The following is a 16,550-nucleotide window of genomic DNA, read 5'->3' as shown; positions in this document are numbered from 1 at the left end:
CGCTGGTCAGGGGGTGGCTCTGTGGGGTTTGGCCCACTGGGAATGCTTCATGGAATAAGCCCTCCCCTTTCCCAGCCTGTCTCTCTCTCCTAGTTATATTTTCTTAGAGACTGGGACTGCCTGGGTCCTATAAATTCACTGTTGCTCCGGCACCCCCCCATCCTACCCTGGAGCTGAGGTGGGAGTGGGGTGGGGCCTGGCTCCTGTTATGCAATCAGAAAGACCCTTTAGGAAACAGGAAACAAACAAAACACCACAGGGGTTCTTCATCTCACTCTGGACTTTCCAGCCAGGGGTGGCCCCCCTTTCTGTTCTGTATTTGCCTGCTGGGGACTTCCCAGTTGATCAATAAGATGAGAGACACTTGGTCTCTAGGCTGGAACAGAAACTGTGTAGGGATTAGCTAGCCTCCTGGGGATGCTCTGCGACCAGATTAACTTCAGTGTGTTCTCTGGGCTCCCTGACAGAAAGCGAGTGAGGGCACAGGAGTCTGGAGGAACCAAGAGCTAAGAACAGAGGAGCTTCTGCTCTCTTTGAACAGAGCTTTGATGCCTTTCCCACCTCCTCAAGCTTCCTGAGGACTTAACGCTTGCCCTCATCACAGGAAACTGAGCTGGTTAATTTCAAGAGCCTGGCTGGCCTCTCATTTATTCTTGGGGAGGCTGGAAACACCTGTGAGTGGGGGGGGGGCCGGTTCTGTGAAAAGAAAGAGGAAAGGATCCTTTGTGCAACAGCTACAGGGTAGCTACAGGATTTTGACTGGTCCAGAACTTGGGCAAGTCTGTCCCCATTCCTGCAGCTCAGCCTTGTACCGACCGGACCTGGAGATCCTGTGCAGGCAGCTGTTTTGTCCCAGCTTGAGAGTGGGTAGAGGAAGGTGATGGAGACAGGAGCTTCAAGCCCTAACGTGGAGCAGGTGTCGTGGCCGCTACTGGTACCCACCCAGATCCCCTTTATCTATTTTTTTAAAAATAAATTTATTTATTTGTTTTTGGCTGCATTGGGTTTTCGTTGCTGCATGCGGGCTTTCTCTAGTTGTGGCAAGTGGGGGTTACGCTTCGTTACGTGCGCAGGCTTCTCTTGTTGTGGAGCACGGGCTCTAGGCATGCGGGTTTCAGTAGTTGTGGTTCGCGGGCTCTAGAGCGCAGGCTCAGTAGTTGTGGCTCACGGGCCTAGCTGCTCTGTGGCATGTGGGATCTTCCCGGACCAGGGCTCGAACCCATGTCCCCTGCATTAGCAGGCGGATTCTTTTTTTTTTTTTTTTTAATAAACTTATTTATTTATTTGTTTCTATTTTTGGCTGCGTTGGGTCTTTGTTGCTGTGTGCAGGCTTTCTCTAGTTGCGGCAGGTGGGGGCTACTCTTCGTTGCAGTGCGTGGGCTTCTCTTGTTGTGGCTACTCTTGTTGCAGAGCACAGGCTCTAGGCACACGGGCTTCAGTAGCTGTGGCTTGTGGGCTCTAGACTGCAGGCTCAGTAGTTGTGGCACACGGGCTTCCGCGGCATGTGGGATCTTCCCAGGCTAGAGATTGAACCTGTGTCCCCTGCATTGGCAGGCGGATTCTTAACCATTGCGCCACCAGGGAAGCCCCCCCTTTATCTACTGCGTGTTATGGGTGTGGACTGCCGACAGGTCTCAGTTGCTCCCTAGTCTTGAGAATTTCTCTTGCAGGATAATGCCTGGGTGCTCACCCCCTCCTCCCAGAGGTGGCTCTCAACCAGTGACTGACTAGCGTGGGGTACAAAGGCCTGGCCTGCCTGTCTTAGGGTGGGACAGTTCGGTGGAGTTGTTCACGCCCTAGAGCTCCCATGGGATCAGGCTGTGGCTGGGCTCCAGTTCCTTCCCCAGCCCAGTCCTTCTTCCCTCACTCCCTTACAGGTTTCTCCTGAAATCAATTCCTTAATAACTCATGTGCACTAGAATCCTCATTTTGACCTCTGCCTCTAGGAATTCCCTAACCTAAGACAGCAGGTTAGCTTTCTTTGGGCTGACTGTTGAATCCACTGTCTCCGCTGAAGAATTAATAATGAGAATGGGAATATTTGCAGGAGAGAGGCACAGTGTGAGAGCTGGGGGTCCAAAGAGAGAAAGCTGTAGGCCTAGGAGAGGAAAGAAACACCAAATGAATGGTTTCTGTGTGGTGGTAAGTGCTGTGATGAAGGACAGGCTGAGGTGTGGGTGCCTATCCCCCCAACACTGCCCAGGGACAGCGAGAACAGTTTGTAGGAGGAGGTAAGTTTTGGATCCGGGTCTAGGGAACATGTGAGTTTGTTTGGGTCTGAAAAGCATGGGCACACTCACAGAGCATGAAAAACAGGCGTAGAAAGTTCTTTGTAGCTGGGATGTCATCTTCAATAGCTTAGGAACCTTCCCTTTGTCAAGACATTCTCTTGGATCTTAGGGACGGTTGTGCCCTCAAGTTGTCCTGGGAACAGGCAGGAAGTAGTGGATGGGTCTTCACATGGGAAGTGCTAGGTTCTGCTGACAGGCTGCATGGCATCGCCCAGGCATTTAATGGAGCTGAGGAGAACCCAGAACATGCCAGGGCATGAAGTGGTGCCAGAAGAGAGGACTGACTGGTTAGTGGCCTCAACAAGTCTCCACTGCAACTAGTTGACTAGAGGCTCCTGTCCTGACTTGGCAAAGCCCAGCGGTATTCACACCTCCAGACATGTCAGCAGACATGCTTTGTAGTTAGTAGACATTCAATACACATTTTAGTTGTACTGATCTAGAAATCTTGAGGGCCAAATGGCCACGTTCACGGGCGGTTCAGTAGGTTTAAATATGTTTTAGACTTCTAAAGAGTGACTCCACATCAAAGATTATTTGTGTCAAATCTGCCGTTTCATTCCTGTCCCATTCTGTCTCTCCTCCTTTCTCTGTATGGGAAGCAGTGAGCTGTCTCCGTTCTGTGCCTGAGATGCTGGCTGATGTGGGAAGCACCCTCCTTCCTCTCTGTCTTGCTTTCCCCTCTTCAAAGAGATGGTGAAGATTGGTTCTATATTCTCAAGGCAATGTGGAAGCGATGCTTGGAAATGATCCTTACAAGGCACTGTGGAGTCCAGGAGGGCTTCATAAATTCTTGATAATAACAGAGAAGGCAGAAGAATTGCAGCCAGCTAGCTGAGCAAATCCCTCTCTTCGAGACTGTAGATATTGGCAGGCACCCTTGGCAGAAGTGTCCAATTGAATGTGGATCCCAGCCCCATCAACCATCTTCCTCTGACTCTTCCTTGTGTGAGAACAATACTCTGCTTAAGCAATATTGGACTGAACTCTAAATTTCCGGCCTTTTGTTTGCTCTGCTACTGTGTTTGCCTTAAAGTGTATGTAAATGTAGCTGGCTCTTTTTTCCTCTCCAGCTGGCTGGAGGTAGCCAGTGATTTGTGGTGATGGTTGGAAAGTTTATGAAAACAGATACAGTTGTTGTCCTTGAGATAGACAAAGGAGGGGTTGGGTCCTAGCATCAGCTACCTGTAATTTCAATTCAACAATGTGGTCGGCTGTGTAAGTATTTTCCTAACATTCCTAACCCAAGAAACGTAAAAGTAAGAAAAAAGGTGGGGAGAAGTCAGGCTGAAGACAAATATTGGACCAAGTGAGTCTATAGGTCAGATTTATAACAATGGCCTTGGTGAAGTCACTCAATATGTAGACAGAGCTTTAGAGAATTCCCACATTTGGGCCATCAGACTACTTGATGATTTATATCAACCTGGTAAGTAAAAAATAGTGATAAGGGAGATTGAACATCTTTATTAACTATTTGTATTTATTTTTCTGTGAACTATCTGTTCATGTGCTTTGACAAATTTTCTATTGAGTGTAGTCTTTTTCTTATTGAATTATTAAAGACTTTTACATATTAAGGAGATTAACCTTTCATAATATGTATTGTAAATATTTTCCCCCAATTTGTCATTTGCCTTTTGACTCAGGATAGGGTAAACTTTTTTTCTCAACAGAAGCTTAAAATTTTTACAAATTGGTATCCGGTTTTCTTTTTTCATCATGCCTTCTGGATTTCGGGTCAAGAAAGTTTTCCCCAGTTCAAATTTCCCTACATTTCCTTCTAGCATTTTATGTTTTTAATGTTTAAGTTTTTAATTCATTTATGATTCCTTTTGGTGGAAGAGTAAGGTAGGGATTTAGATTCCGCATCTCCCCCTTTCCAAAGGCCAGTCAATTCTCCGGCAACATTTTGTTTTATTAGTCTATCTTTTCCCTGCTATTTAGAAAGGTAGCACACATTCTATGTTCCCAAATATGTTTGGGTCTATTTCTGTATGTGATATTGTTTCATTAATCTGCCTGTTTTCCTCAAGTACCAAATAGTTTTAGTAACTGCAGAGAAGACTTAATTTCTCTAATTGGTATTTTCAGTAGATTTAAGAGGATGTAGTGTCAAAAGGGATTTGTCTTGGGAGCAGGACAGATTGCTTTCAGATCCAAAACAAAATTACCAAATTATAGGTTATTATGGAGGCAGTGAATGAGAGTCCTGCAGAAAATCCAATCAGTGAGTTAGAAAATTATCTGTAGAATTCTGGGGAAAATAAGGAGGTGGAGACTGTGAGTAAAAATTATACGAGACTTGGAGGATAACTGCAGGGATGTATGTAAGTATGTATGTATGTATAGTGCTGGAGAGAGGGGATAGAGACATTGCAGAAGAAAAAACAAGAATGGAAGGAAGAGAAGCAGGAATCAAAGCAAGTATAGGATATTTCCCTGGCTGGAGAAAGACCTGAATGTTCAGGATGAGGTCTGTCAACGGCCAGGCACTACTAATCTGATTTCTACTCCATCCAAGCTTTGGCATTGGCTCTGGCCGAGGTCCCCCATGATTCTGTGTGGTAAATCAGAGGCCCCTCTGGGTTTCCCTTGGGCTCCCACCACCAGCTCCTGGCTCTGCTGATCTTGGCCTTCTTCTCAGGGCCCCCTGTTCTCTTGGCTTCCAGGATACTGCGTCTCCTGTTTTCCCTCCCCTTATAGGGACTCATCTTTTCTCTGCCCGTCCCTGACCTACTGGGTCCTTTGAATCCCTGCCCTTGGCCCTGCCCCTGCAGCCCTCCCTGCTCTCTCCCTGGTAATCTTGCCACTCTCCTCACCTCCCTTCCTTCAGCCAAGCCAGGATTCCCCTCCCTGGGAGCTCCACACTGTCACTCTCCTGGGCCACAGGCCTGGCTGTGCTTCTTGTCATCTGCATCACGGGGTTCCATGGCCCTGCCTCAGACTCAGCCCGTGTTCCTCACACCAGTGCTTGTGACTGTGTATGGCCACCTTCATCGCTATCCTCAGCAGTAGCCAGGCATCGTGCTGGACTCTGCCTTTACCCCCATGTCGAATCTGGCCCTTTCCAAATCTTTTTATTGATGGATCATGACTTTTTCTCTACCTCTTTAAACTCTTTAGACTCTGTTACTCCATCCCCACTGCCTGCTTTCCTGGGACAGGCCTCTCAATTGGTCCCCCTACCTCTGTTTTCTTCCCCAATCCTTTCTCAAAGTAGACAGCAGAGTGTGATAATCATTCCAAAATTCAACTCAGATCACACCCTTCCCTTATAACTTCCCTTGTTTTCCTATTGCCACTATAAAAAAATTATCACAGACTTGGTGGTTTGAAACAACAAAAATATACTCACTTACATTCTGGAGGCCAGAAGTCTGACATTGGTTTCAGTGGACCAAAACTAAGGTGTCAGTAGGGCTGCGCTCTCTCTAGAGGCTGTGGGGGGAATTTCATTTGCTTGCCTTTTCTGGCTGTGTTCCTTGGCTCATGGTCCCTTTCTCCACCTTTCATCCACAGCATAGCATCTTCAAATATCTTTCTCTGCTGCGGTTGTCTGTAGAATCTCCCTCTGCCTTTCTTATTAGGGCACTTGTGATTACATTTAGGGTCCACCCAGGTAATCTAGGTTAGTCTTCCCATTTCAAGATCCTTAATTTAATCACATCTGCAAAGTCCCTGTCACCATATAAGGTGACATTGACAGGTTCCAGGGATTAGGAGCTGGATATCTTTGGAGTCCATTATTCAGCCTACCACACCCCCCCATTGTACTGCAAAGTACAAACTCCTCCATATGGTCAAGGTCCAGCACACACACCACCCCATCTTGGTGCATGCTCCTGCCTGGACCACTCTTCCCCTCACCTTTGCCAGCTCTGTCTCATCACTGAGGTCTCAGTTTAGAGTTCACTTCCTCCAGAAAGCTCCTGGGACCCCACCCAAGTCCAGATCAGGTGCCTTTCCTGTGTGCTGCTGTGGCACCTGCCCTCCTCGATAGAATTGTCTTTCCCCTCATATCCCCTCCTGCTGGACTATGTACACTTGAAGGCAGGGCTGTGCCAGTTTACTTGCTGTTGAACTGCCATCAGTAAACGCAAAGCTTTGACACACCTTAGGCACACAATAAATGAACGTATACATTTACATATGCATAGAAGAGGTGCTTTAAAAAAATGGGTACTCACTAGTTATGGTAATTGTCACTTAAGAAAAAAAGAAAAACTTTCTCAGTAGTCTGACTTTCTTTCCTTTTCCTTTTTTTGCAGTACATATATACTCCAAATTTTATGATTTTTTTCCCTTTTTTGAAGAATTGAAAAATTAAAATTTAGAGAGAACAGTTGTGTTCTTGGGGTACCACTTTTGGGTATACAGGTGGGGTATGAATTTTCTGAATGGAACTCTGCCCTCCACTCCCCTCCTCCCACTTATACCCCTTCCTTAGGGAGCCTTTGTATTAGTTTCCTGTTGTTCTTGTAACAAATTACCAAAACTTAGTGGCTTAAAACAATACAAATTTATTATCTTCTGGTTCTGTAGGTCAGACGTCTGACATGGGTCTTCCTGGACTAGAATCAAGGTTTTGGCAGGGCCTGTGTTCTTTTCTAGAGGATCTAGGGGAGAATCCATTTCCTTGTCCTTTCCAGCTTCCAGAGGTCACCCACATTCCTTGGCTCGCACCCGATTCCCCCAACTTCAAAGCCAGCAACAGTGGGTTGAATCCTTTTCACATTGTGTCACTATAACACTGATTTTCTGCCTGCTTTTTCCATTTAAAAAATTTGTGGCAAAACACACATAAAATTTGCCATCATAACCATTTTAAGTGTACAGTTCAATGGCATTAAGTACATTCACATTGTTGTGCAGCCATCACTGTCATCCAGCCACAGAACTGTTTTCATCTTGCAAAACTGAAACTCTATACCCATTAAATAGTAACTTGCCATTCCACCTTCCCTAGCCCCTGGCAACCACCATTCTACTTTCTTGTCTCTGTGGATTTGACCTAGGTACCTCATGTAAGTAAAATCATATAGTACTTGTCCTTTGGTGACTAGATTACTTCACTTGGCATAATGTCCTCATGGTTCATCCATGTTGTAATGTGTGACAGGGTTTCCTTCCTTTTTAAGGCTGAATAATATTACATTTTATATATATATATATACATATGCCCCCCACATATATATGTGTGTGTGTGTATATATATATATATATATACACCCCACATTGTTAATCCATTCATCCACTGATGGATATTTGAGTGGCTTTCACCTTTTGGCTGTTGTGATTTATTCTGTGAAGAACATGGGTGTACAATATCTCTTCAAGGTCCTACTTTCAGTTCTTTTGGGTATGTACCCAGAAGTAGAATTGCTGGATCATATGGCAGTTCTATTTTTAAGTTTTTGAGAAACTGCCATACTGATTTCCACAGCGCTGCACCATTTTACAAATTCCCACCAATAGTGCACAAGTGTTTCAGTTTCTCTGCACCCTCACCAACACTTGTTGTCTCATGTCTTTTTGATGATAGCCATTCATCAAAATGTGAGGTGATATCTCATTGTGGTTTTTTCAAAAAATTTTATTGAAGTATAGTTGATTTATAATGTGTTTAATTTCTACTGTACAGCAAAGTGACTCAGTTATACACATATGTATTCTTTTTCATATCTTTTCCATTATGGTTCATCACACGATGTTGAATATAGTTCCCAGTGCTATGCAGTAGGATGTTGTTGTTTATCCATCCTGTATATAATAGTTTGCAAGACTTACGTTTCCCTGATGATTAGTGATATTGAACATCCACAATCTAAAGCCTCCCGACAAAGAAAAGCCCCAAGACCAGATGGTTTCATTGGTGAATTCTACCAAACATCTAAAGAAGAGTTAATACTGATCCTTCTCAAACTCTTACCAAAAAATTGAAGAAGATGGAACAGTCCCAAACTCATTTTACAATGCCAGATCCCAAAGCCAGATAAGGACATTACAATTTAAAAAAAAAACAAAAAAAAAACACTGCAGGCTGAAATACTAGATGAAAGAAAATATAAAAATTCTCAACAAAATACTGGCAAACTGAATTTCAACAGTGCATTAAAAGGATCATACACCATGATCAAGTGGGATTTTTCTCAGAGGCTGTGGCAAGCAGTGGCAGCAGCCAGCAGTGTGGCATTTCCCTGGCCCTGGGTCAGTGTTGGGCTGCTCGAGCTGTGGATCTGAGGCAGGGACAGAGAGCCATGTGCTCCCCGCCCCTGGTACATGGTCTGCTGAGTTCCTAAGGACACAACCTGACTTTAACCTCTGTCTTCACCTTTCAAATATAGGCCTCTCGTCTGATGAAAAGAGAAAGGAAGAATGGACTACAGTCACCAAACTTCCCTAGTCCCATGTGGACAAGATAAATACATTTCCAAGTAAGATTTTTTGCTGTGGTATTGTGTTTGCAGTGGCCAGTCCCATGTCAATGGAAGCCACTGGCAGAGGAGCCTCCTCTGTGCATGAGAGGATCTCATGTGTGTGAGAAGGAGAAAGCAGCTGAGTGTGGATTAGTGAGAGCACCAGCAAGGTTGCTGCTATAGATAAAAAACATGCCCCCATGGGGCTTCCCTGGTGGCGCAGTGGTTGAGAGTCCGCCTGCCGATGCAGGGGACACGGGTTCGTGCCCCGGTCCGGGAAGATCCCACATGCCGCGGAGCGGCTGGGCCCGTGAGCCATGGCCGCTGAGCCTGCGCGTCTGGAGCCTGTGCTCCGCAACGGGAGAGACCACAGCAGTGAGAGACCCGCGTACCGCAAAAAACACACAAAAAACAAAAGAAACGTGCCCCCAGAGCCTGGCCATAGAGAGTGAAGTTAAGGAGGTCTTTAGGACATGGCACCCTTAGGGGTTCAAAAGAGATGATGTCCTGGAGGGCTTCCAGGAGGAGGAGTTGGTGCTGGCTGCTCACTGTCTTGTCTGTGGTATACCCCAGGGAAGTCCTGGCTGGGTTGTGTCCCTGTGCTGCTGGGGTTCTCGCTAAAATGGGCACAGGTGCCCCCTGAATAGCAGGAGACAGTTTCATTGCTTTATATGCACTAAAATCTTTTGAACTCAGATTTTTGCTGATATGGCCGGGCCTAAGCCAAAATAGACTTTCTTAAATTATAAGTTTGCAGATATATTTTTACATTCAGCACAGGGATTTGTACATATATATTGTTCTCTATCTTAATGAAATGTTTAATTTATTTGAGACCAAATTGTTTGAATTCCTTTAGACACACTTGGCCATACACAGACACACAGTTGTGTGAGCTATGGATCATACTTATCTCTTCACTGATGGATTTCCCCCGGGGCTTCTACTGACCAGTACTTTTAAATCCTAGTTTCAGATCTTTGTGTTCAAAAGTATCAAACAGCTTTTGTTTTAGGTTATTTGGAGTCACATTTTTTGCTAATTCACTCCAGCTTATCTAGGTTTAACTTGTCTGGAACTTCTTGGAGTTTCCAGCCGGTTTTGACCTCCTGTGTGGCCCCAAATCTCTCCATTGAATGGCTGGACTTAGAGGGACTGAACTCCCTTGCCTCTTGCCTGAGTATAGGCAAAAGAACACACCTCAGCCTCCTCAAGCCCTTCCCAGGCCTCCCCTCATTCACTTTCAGATAAAACTTGTTCACAGCATTTTCAGGTTTGATAGCTCTCACTCTGATCACAAAGGGTGTGACATGCTCTCTCACATTTAGTAGAGCTGTGCTCCCAGGGGGGCCACTTGGAAACCAGTATTTAGAGGCCTTGTAAGGTTTTTAAAAAATATTTTTATAAACTAAAAGCACCTAGAATAGATTAAAAAGATAAAAGCACCTAGAAGGGTACATTGCTAGGCTTCAGAAGCCCCCTCATGCCCACTTGTAGTCACCACTCCCAAAGGAGAACCACTGTCTGAATTCTGAATTCATATAAATGGAATCATACAATATGTGCTCTTTTGTGTCTGGCTTCTTTCACTCAGCGTAATATCTTTGAGATTCATCCGTGTTATGTGTAGTTCATTCGTATTCTCATTGCTGCTCCATTGTGTGACCATAGCTGCCTTTATTCATCTGTTCCACTCTTGATGGGAGTCAGTAAATTTTTAAACACATGATAAGGTCATGTCAATGAAGCATAAGTCAGTGGGACCCAGGCCTGTCCCTTTCAACTTTCTGAAATTCTAGGAGTTTCTGAGTCTTGTGAAGGTTTGTAGTGATTGTCCCCCCCTCACTCACAGCATGTGTGAGGGAGGAAAGGCTGTGGAGAGGCTGGAGAAATCCTGTCTGTGGGCTTTTGAAGTGTGTTTGCCTCTATGAATCTGTGATTTATTAAGGCCTGCATATTTAGCTTGGGTTTGGGGAGTGTTGTGAGAGATGCCAACCTTTGTCAGCAGACCAGACCTGCGTTGGTTTTCTGGAGTTGCTCTTTACATCCAGTCTGTTCTAGGTAGTATTTACTCTTGACCTTGACCTTGAACTCTGGGTGTGTGTATGTGTATATGTACACATGTAGACAAACACCCAGACTGGAATGACTGAAAGCCAGCTTAGAGGTGAGAAAAAGAGGGAATAACTGCATTATAAGTGGCTTCACCTGAGATTGTGACACCTCTTGTATTTTTCCCTTAAGGAACGAACTTCTTCTGCATCTGAAGACCTACAACTTGTACTATGAAGGCCAGAATTTGCAGCTCCGACATCGTGAGGTAAGGAGTCCCAAGGAAGATCTGTGAGGCTCCTTCCCTGGTGGCCAGCCCAGTCTTTGTCTCCATGTCTCCTGGTCTGAGAGTCCCTGCCTCTCCTGCCACAGTGAGGAGCCTCTCGATGCTAGCGATGTTATTGGGAGTCCCTAGAGTTCTTCAGAAGGAGACCCCAGGCCCAAATTTTTTCTAAAAAGGATGAGTTTTCTGTTCTGGAGACATTGCTGCGGCTGTGTGGCTGGGCTAGCGCCAGCCTCAAAAAAAGAACCCTCCCTTTCATGAAATGACTCTTTCAGCTAACTCTCAAGCAGCCTTCCTCCTTTGGGGCAATTCAGGAACTTCACACAGTCCTCTATGTTGACACATCTGGGCCCATGTCCTATTGCTGAAGCAACCTGGACAAGTTACATAAGCTCTGGGTGGTAACTCTTGGCCCTTCCCCACAACTGCAGCAGCCTTCCTTGAGTGCCTTCTTGGAGTGTTCTTTGTTATCCATCTGTCTTTCCCCAGCCCCCATCCTGAATCTAAGCTTATTCATACTGTATCCATTTCTGTAAAGCCTGTTTCAGATAGATGGTGGAGTAATATATACTCAAATGTCCTTGACCGATAAGAAGGTGTGTGTAATACCCTTCTAAACACATTTTCAGGTTGTCAAGCCATGGGGATTTAATTCATAGAAACAAACGGATATCCAGATGGCAGAATTTCAGCTACTAAGGCGGGCTGGTTGGGAATACTATGTAGTGGCTTTTTGTATGTTCCTCAAACCACACCACATAGGCAAAGTCCTACTTTGGGTTAAATTCTGCCCTACAATCATGTGATATAAAGTAATGATGCCAACCTTGACCAGCTAGAAGGCCATATATGACCTGTGCTTAAATAAAGCTTTCCTCCCTAAGATCCCCAAATGCCCTAAAGTTGCTGCACTCTTCTCCTGCCTTCTTTATTACCCCCTCCCTCTCTAAGGATGATCCTGGGGCCCAGGTTAGTTGTTCAGTGAACAAGTATCATCTTCATTCATGTGGCTTGTCCTGAAGATGTGGCCATAGCCCAGATATCAGGTCTTGGCCCTGCTTATAAAACATGGGTTCATGCAGCGGACATGGGTTCGAGCCCTGGTCTGGGAAGATCCCACATGCCATGGAGCAACTGGGCCCGTGAGCCACAATTACTGAGCCTGTGCGTCTGGAGCCTGTGCTCCATAACAAGAGAGGCCGTGACAGTGAGAGGCCCGCGTACCACGATGAAGAGTGGCCCCCGCTTGCTGCAACTAGAGAAAGCCCTCACACAGAAACAAAGACCCAACACAGCCATAAATAAATAAATAAATAAATAAACAAAAACAAAAAAACATGGGTTCAGAAAGGTTTTTCTGAAACTCTAGAAAGAAAACCTGACCCTTTAGGCATTGTCCTCAAACCCTCTACTAATTAGTGGCTGGACCATTAGCAAGATTTTGGTCGTTAAACAGCTTTTCTGAGATGTGTCCTATAGGTGATTAAAAGGTTTTATGGTGATTAGTTAGATCCACTTCTTTGGGATAAAACATGGAAATGTTTTTAGAAGGGTTTCACATTTAAATTCTTATCAGTCAACAACCCTTGAGTATAAAGTTGGAATTCTTACAGGATTTATTCACCTCTTGGAGAGCTGTTATGTAGCACATTAGCTAATTATTGGCCTGGGAAGTTCTGCTGTTAAGAAATCTGATTAACACATCATCTCCCAACTCATGATCACATGATACTCTTTTTAAGGTAACAATTGATCTGGTAGAGGAGCTAGTATTCTGTTGAACAAACTTGAGGAAATGTTACTTTAAATCTCCTTCAACTAGTGGGTCAGATTAACATATAACATGTTATAGCTAAAGACACATCACTTTCCATAGTAGGGGAGGGGAAAGTAGCTAGTTTAAGGCTTTAGCTCTTGCTTCTGTTAGCAGGGTTAGTCTCACATACTTTAAGAAATGTAATTGGACTTCCCTGGTGGCACAGTGGTTCAGAATCTGCCTGCCAATGCAGGGGACACGGGTTCAAGCCCTGGTCTGGGAAGATCCCACATGCTGCAGAGCAGCTAAGTCCATGCGCCACAACTACTGAGCCTGCGCTCTAGAGCCCGCGAGCCACAACTACTGAGCCTGTGTGCCACATCTACTAAAGCCTAGAGCCCATGCTCCACAACAAGAGAAGCCACCGCAATGAAAAGCCCATGCATCATAATGAAGAGTAGCCCCCACTCGCCGCAACTAGAGAAAGCCCGCACACAGGAACGAAGACCCAACACAGCTAAAAATAAATTAAAAAAGAAAAAAAAATGTAGTTAACTTTCTTTAAAGTCATTAGTATAAAAACAAAAAAAAAACATTGTTATAATTTGCACATGTCTATGAATTTTGAGGCAACTTTGCCCTGACCTCTGAGGTCAGCTTCAGAGCCTCAGGGGTAGTTTACAAGTGGAGAGAGTGTCTTGGAGCTGGGGTGTGACTGTAACTTGGGTGCACCCAGCTGGACACATCAAGGATGCTGTCAGTTACCCCCAACAACATGGTGCTGGCTTCCTTGAGGCTTTTCTGGGCTCACCCTGCCAATTGTTTTGTGGCAGGAAGAAGATGAGTTCATCGTGGAGGGACTGCTGAACATCTCCTGGGGGCTGCGCCGGCCCATTCGTCTACAAATGCAGGATGACAATGAACGCATTCGCCCTCCTCCATCCTCTTCCTCTTGGCACTCCGGCTGTAACTTAGGAGCTCAGGGGTGAGTGAAGAGAGATGGGACTGGGGGGTGACCAGGGGTATCTGGGGGTTCCATCTATTCTCAAGCAGGTAAATTCCACCTACTTCCAGCAAGCCTTGACCCCAGCTCCTATTCCCACTGCTCCCTGCCTTCGACGGGATGAGGAGAAAGGGGTGTATGTTGGTGTTATTGGGCTTCCATGCCTGTCACCACAATCACTGAGTGAGAGTCAGAGTGAGGAGGGGAGATGCTGAGTCAGAGAGGGGAAGCACTAAGGCCTGGGTGAGCAGCATGCCTTCCCCAGCGTGGAGACCCCTAGTCTCTGAGGGGTATCGTAGTGGCCAGCCAGGCCCAGTCTGCAGATTTCTGAAAGGACACCTGATGCCCCAGCATCCTCCCCACTGGGACCACTCCTTATAGAACGACCCCACCCCAGAGACATTTAGGGCTCAAAACTTCTGTCCAAAGCTCTCTGTGTCTGAGGGGAACCTGGAAGAGGAAAAAGAATGTCAGGTCCTGTCCAAGCCAGCCAAGCAAGGTCTGCTTCAGGCCACACCTGGAGTTGGGTGGTGGCGTGATGGTCTTGAGAGGTCCCCTCTCCTTGGTTCCCACTGGAAGGTCTGTGAAGACTAAGCCTGTTCCTCCCTGTAGCCAAATGAGTAGTTCAATGCATCTAGTAAGGCACACCCTCTTTACTGTCTTTCTGGGGCTTCAGTTTTTAGGATCAAGTGACTATCCCTTGTTCCATCCTAAAATTTGCTGGTACTGAATGCCTTGGGGCCAGAGCGTGGGTGGAGTGCGCCAACCGTTCAGCCAAACCACAGTGATGTTTTTTCTGTTTTAAATAAGAACCAAGCCCTTTCTGTTGACCCCATTGAACATTTTGTTAAACTCCACAGCCAAATCTATTCTTTGCTAAAGTTGAGAGAAACCTACAATGTGGCCAAAGCCTGTTACTGATCTGGTTTCTTTCCAAGGGAATTTAAGGAGGAAAATCTTTGCCTGTCCCATCAGCGCCAGGGCGTCCAGTCAAGGTTCTCTGGTTTCATCTAACTTTGCCGGTTTTATATACTCTGCTTTGTTTTCAGCACTTTCACTGTATTTGGTTTCGAGTGGGCCAAACCCTTTCCACAGCGCCAGCCCAGGCCCTGGGGTGTTACATTCCGTTTCCTAAGTGAAATGATTTTTAAAATTCCACTTGACCATGTGGCCTTTGGCTGGCCTACTAAGGGGTCTTTCACGCTGTACACTTATTTCTTTTCCATTCCCTATGGCATCAAGCTGGTCTTGGCTGGTTCTTGAAACCTGCAAATACTTTGAGAGAGTTTTCAGGAATGGTAAATAACGTTGTCCCAGTGCCTGCTATAATAAAGTGAATGCCTGAGCCACTGTGTTAAGAAGCATGCTGAGACCAGTTTCTGCTTTGGCAATGAAGAGTGCTTTGGACAAGGGAGTGGGAAGCGGCTGCTATGGGTGCCAAAAGTCCACCATTCCTGAGAGGCTCTGCTCAGTTTCATTCTGGGGCTCAGAAGCCCACTGGTTATAATACAATAGGCAGTTCTTTCAGATTTTCAATTTTCAATTGTCTTCCCTTAAAATTAGCATCCCTTGGGATTTCCCTGGTGTCCAGTGATTAGGACTCTGCATTCTCATTGCAGAGGGCCCAGGTTCAATCCCTGGTCTCAGAACTAAGATCCCACAAGCCACATGATGTGACCAAAAAAAAAAAAATTATCCTATCTCTGCTGAGTCCCAGTGTTACCAAACCACACTTGGGTCTGCTCATCTACGTGCAGTAAAGCCAATTTACTGACACCAGGTTGTGGTGAAGGAAAGTGCTGCGTTTATTGCAGGTCCAAGCAAGGAGTCCAGGCAGTTAATGCTCAAAAAACCTGAACTCTCCGATGGCTTTCAACGGAGAGTTTTTAAAGGCAAGGTGAGGGGAGAGGGTCGCAGGGTGGTAGATGCTCTTCTGATTAATTGCTGGTGAGGTAATTGGGTGGTATTTCAGAAGTCAACATCATCTGGTTCCAAGGGGTTTGGGGTTTACCTGCTTGTGGTCAGAATGCAGTTAACTTCTTACACCTGGTGTAAGAAGATACTTTTAATATTTGCAAAGCAACTCATGGACATGGCTCGGGATACTATTATCTATAGCCCTTGAGGAGGAACTAAAGGTCCTTGACTTTGTTTTTTGGCTAAACTGTTATTATCAATATTTTGTCTTGCTTGACTGTTTTCCTTAGTTTCTGCATTTTCTCACTTCTCTGATTAAATTTGTTCTTTGGAACTCAGGGAAGACCTAGGAGGCTAAAGCTTTTTTACAAACAAGAGGAGCGGGATACAGGGGTCTGTTCCTGGGAAGCCCCCACAGGGTCCTGCTTTGTTTCACCAGGGCACCTGCATTCTTCTCAACATGGGATGGTCCTAATTGGTTAAATATTATTCTCCTTTCTGGCCAAATCCTCTGTTGATTTTCGATGTGTTTCTCTGAACTGCCACTGTACTTTTAGGCTTTGAGGAGTATTTTCCAGCTATCATAGCAATACCAGGCCTCAACTCAGATTGCCTGCTTGTGACCCTTTCTCCAGCAACCCTGAGAACAGTGCCATCAGGGCCACTTCCAAAGCTGCCCTGACTCTTGTAGCAGCCAACCTATTACTTTCCATTCCTGTTAGATGGCAGAAGCAATTTCTGAGTTATTCCTCCAACAGAAGTGGGTCTGAACTAGAATCTTGTCCCTAGAAGTAAATGACCATTATTAGGGTTTTCTAAATAAGCTATA

General features: G+C 45.5%; 1 protein-coding gene across 9 annotated transcripts in view; it reads left to right on the top strand.

Moving 5' to 3' along the window:
* RASSF2 (Ras association domain family member 2) overlaps positions 1-16,550 on the top strand; it is a 49,006-nt gene that overhangs the window by 12,431 nt on the left and 20,025 nt on the right. For 8 of the 9 annotated variants that reach the window (XR_003793112.1, XM_029220302.1, XM_029220304.1 and 5 more), the window contains 3 exons: positions 8,639-8,728; positions 10,955-11,030; positions 13,635-13,786. Coding sequence is in view for 8 of the 9 variants with exons in the window: in XM_029220302.1 (XP_029076135.1) it covers positions 8,670-8,728; positions 10,955-11,030; positions 13,635-13,786 (287 nt within the window). In the remaining variant the exon portion in view is untranslated. Of the gene's footprint in view, positions 1-1,456; positions 3,721-8,638; positions 8,729-10,954; positions 11,031-13,634; positions 13,787-16,550 lie in introns of those variants that run through there. The other variant, XM_029220307.1, reaches the window with a different exon arrangement.

The sequence above is a fragment of the Monodon monoceros genome, unplaced genomic scaffold, assembly GCF_005190385.1.
Source record: "Monodon monoceros isolate NGI ecotype Baffin Bay Population unplaced genomic scaffold, NGI_Narwhal_1 Super_Scaffold_13, whole genome shotgun sequence".
Lineage (NCBI taxonomy): Eukaryota > Metazoa > Chordata > Mammalia > Artiodactyla > Monodontidae > Monodon > Monodon monoceros.
Note: the sequence above shows the minus strand (reverse complement) of the source record. Positions and strands in the feature narration are given on the sequence as shown.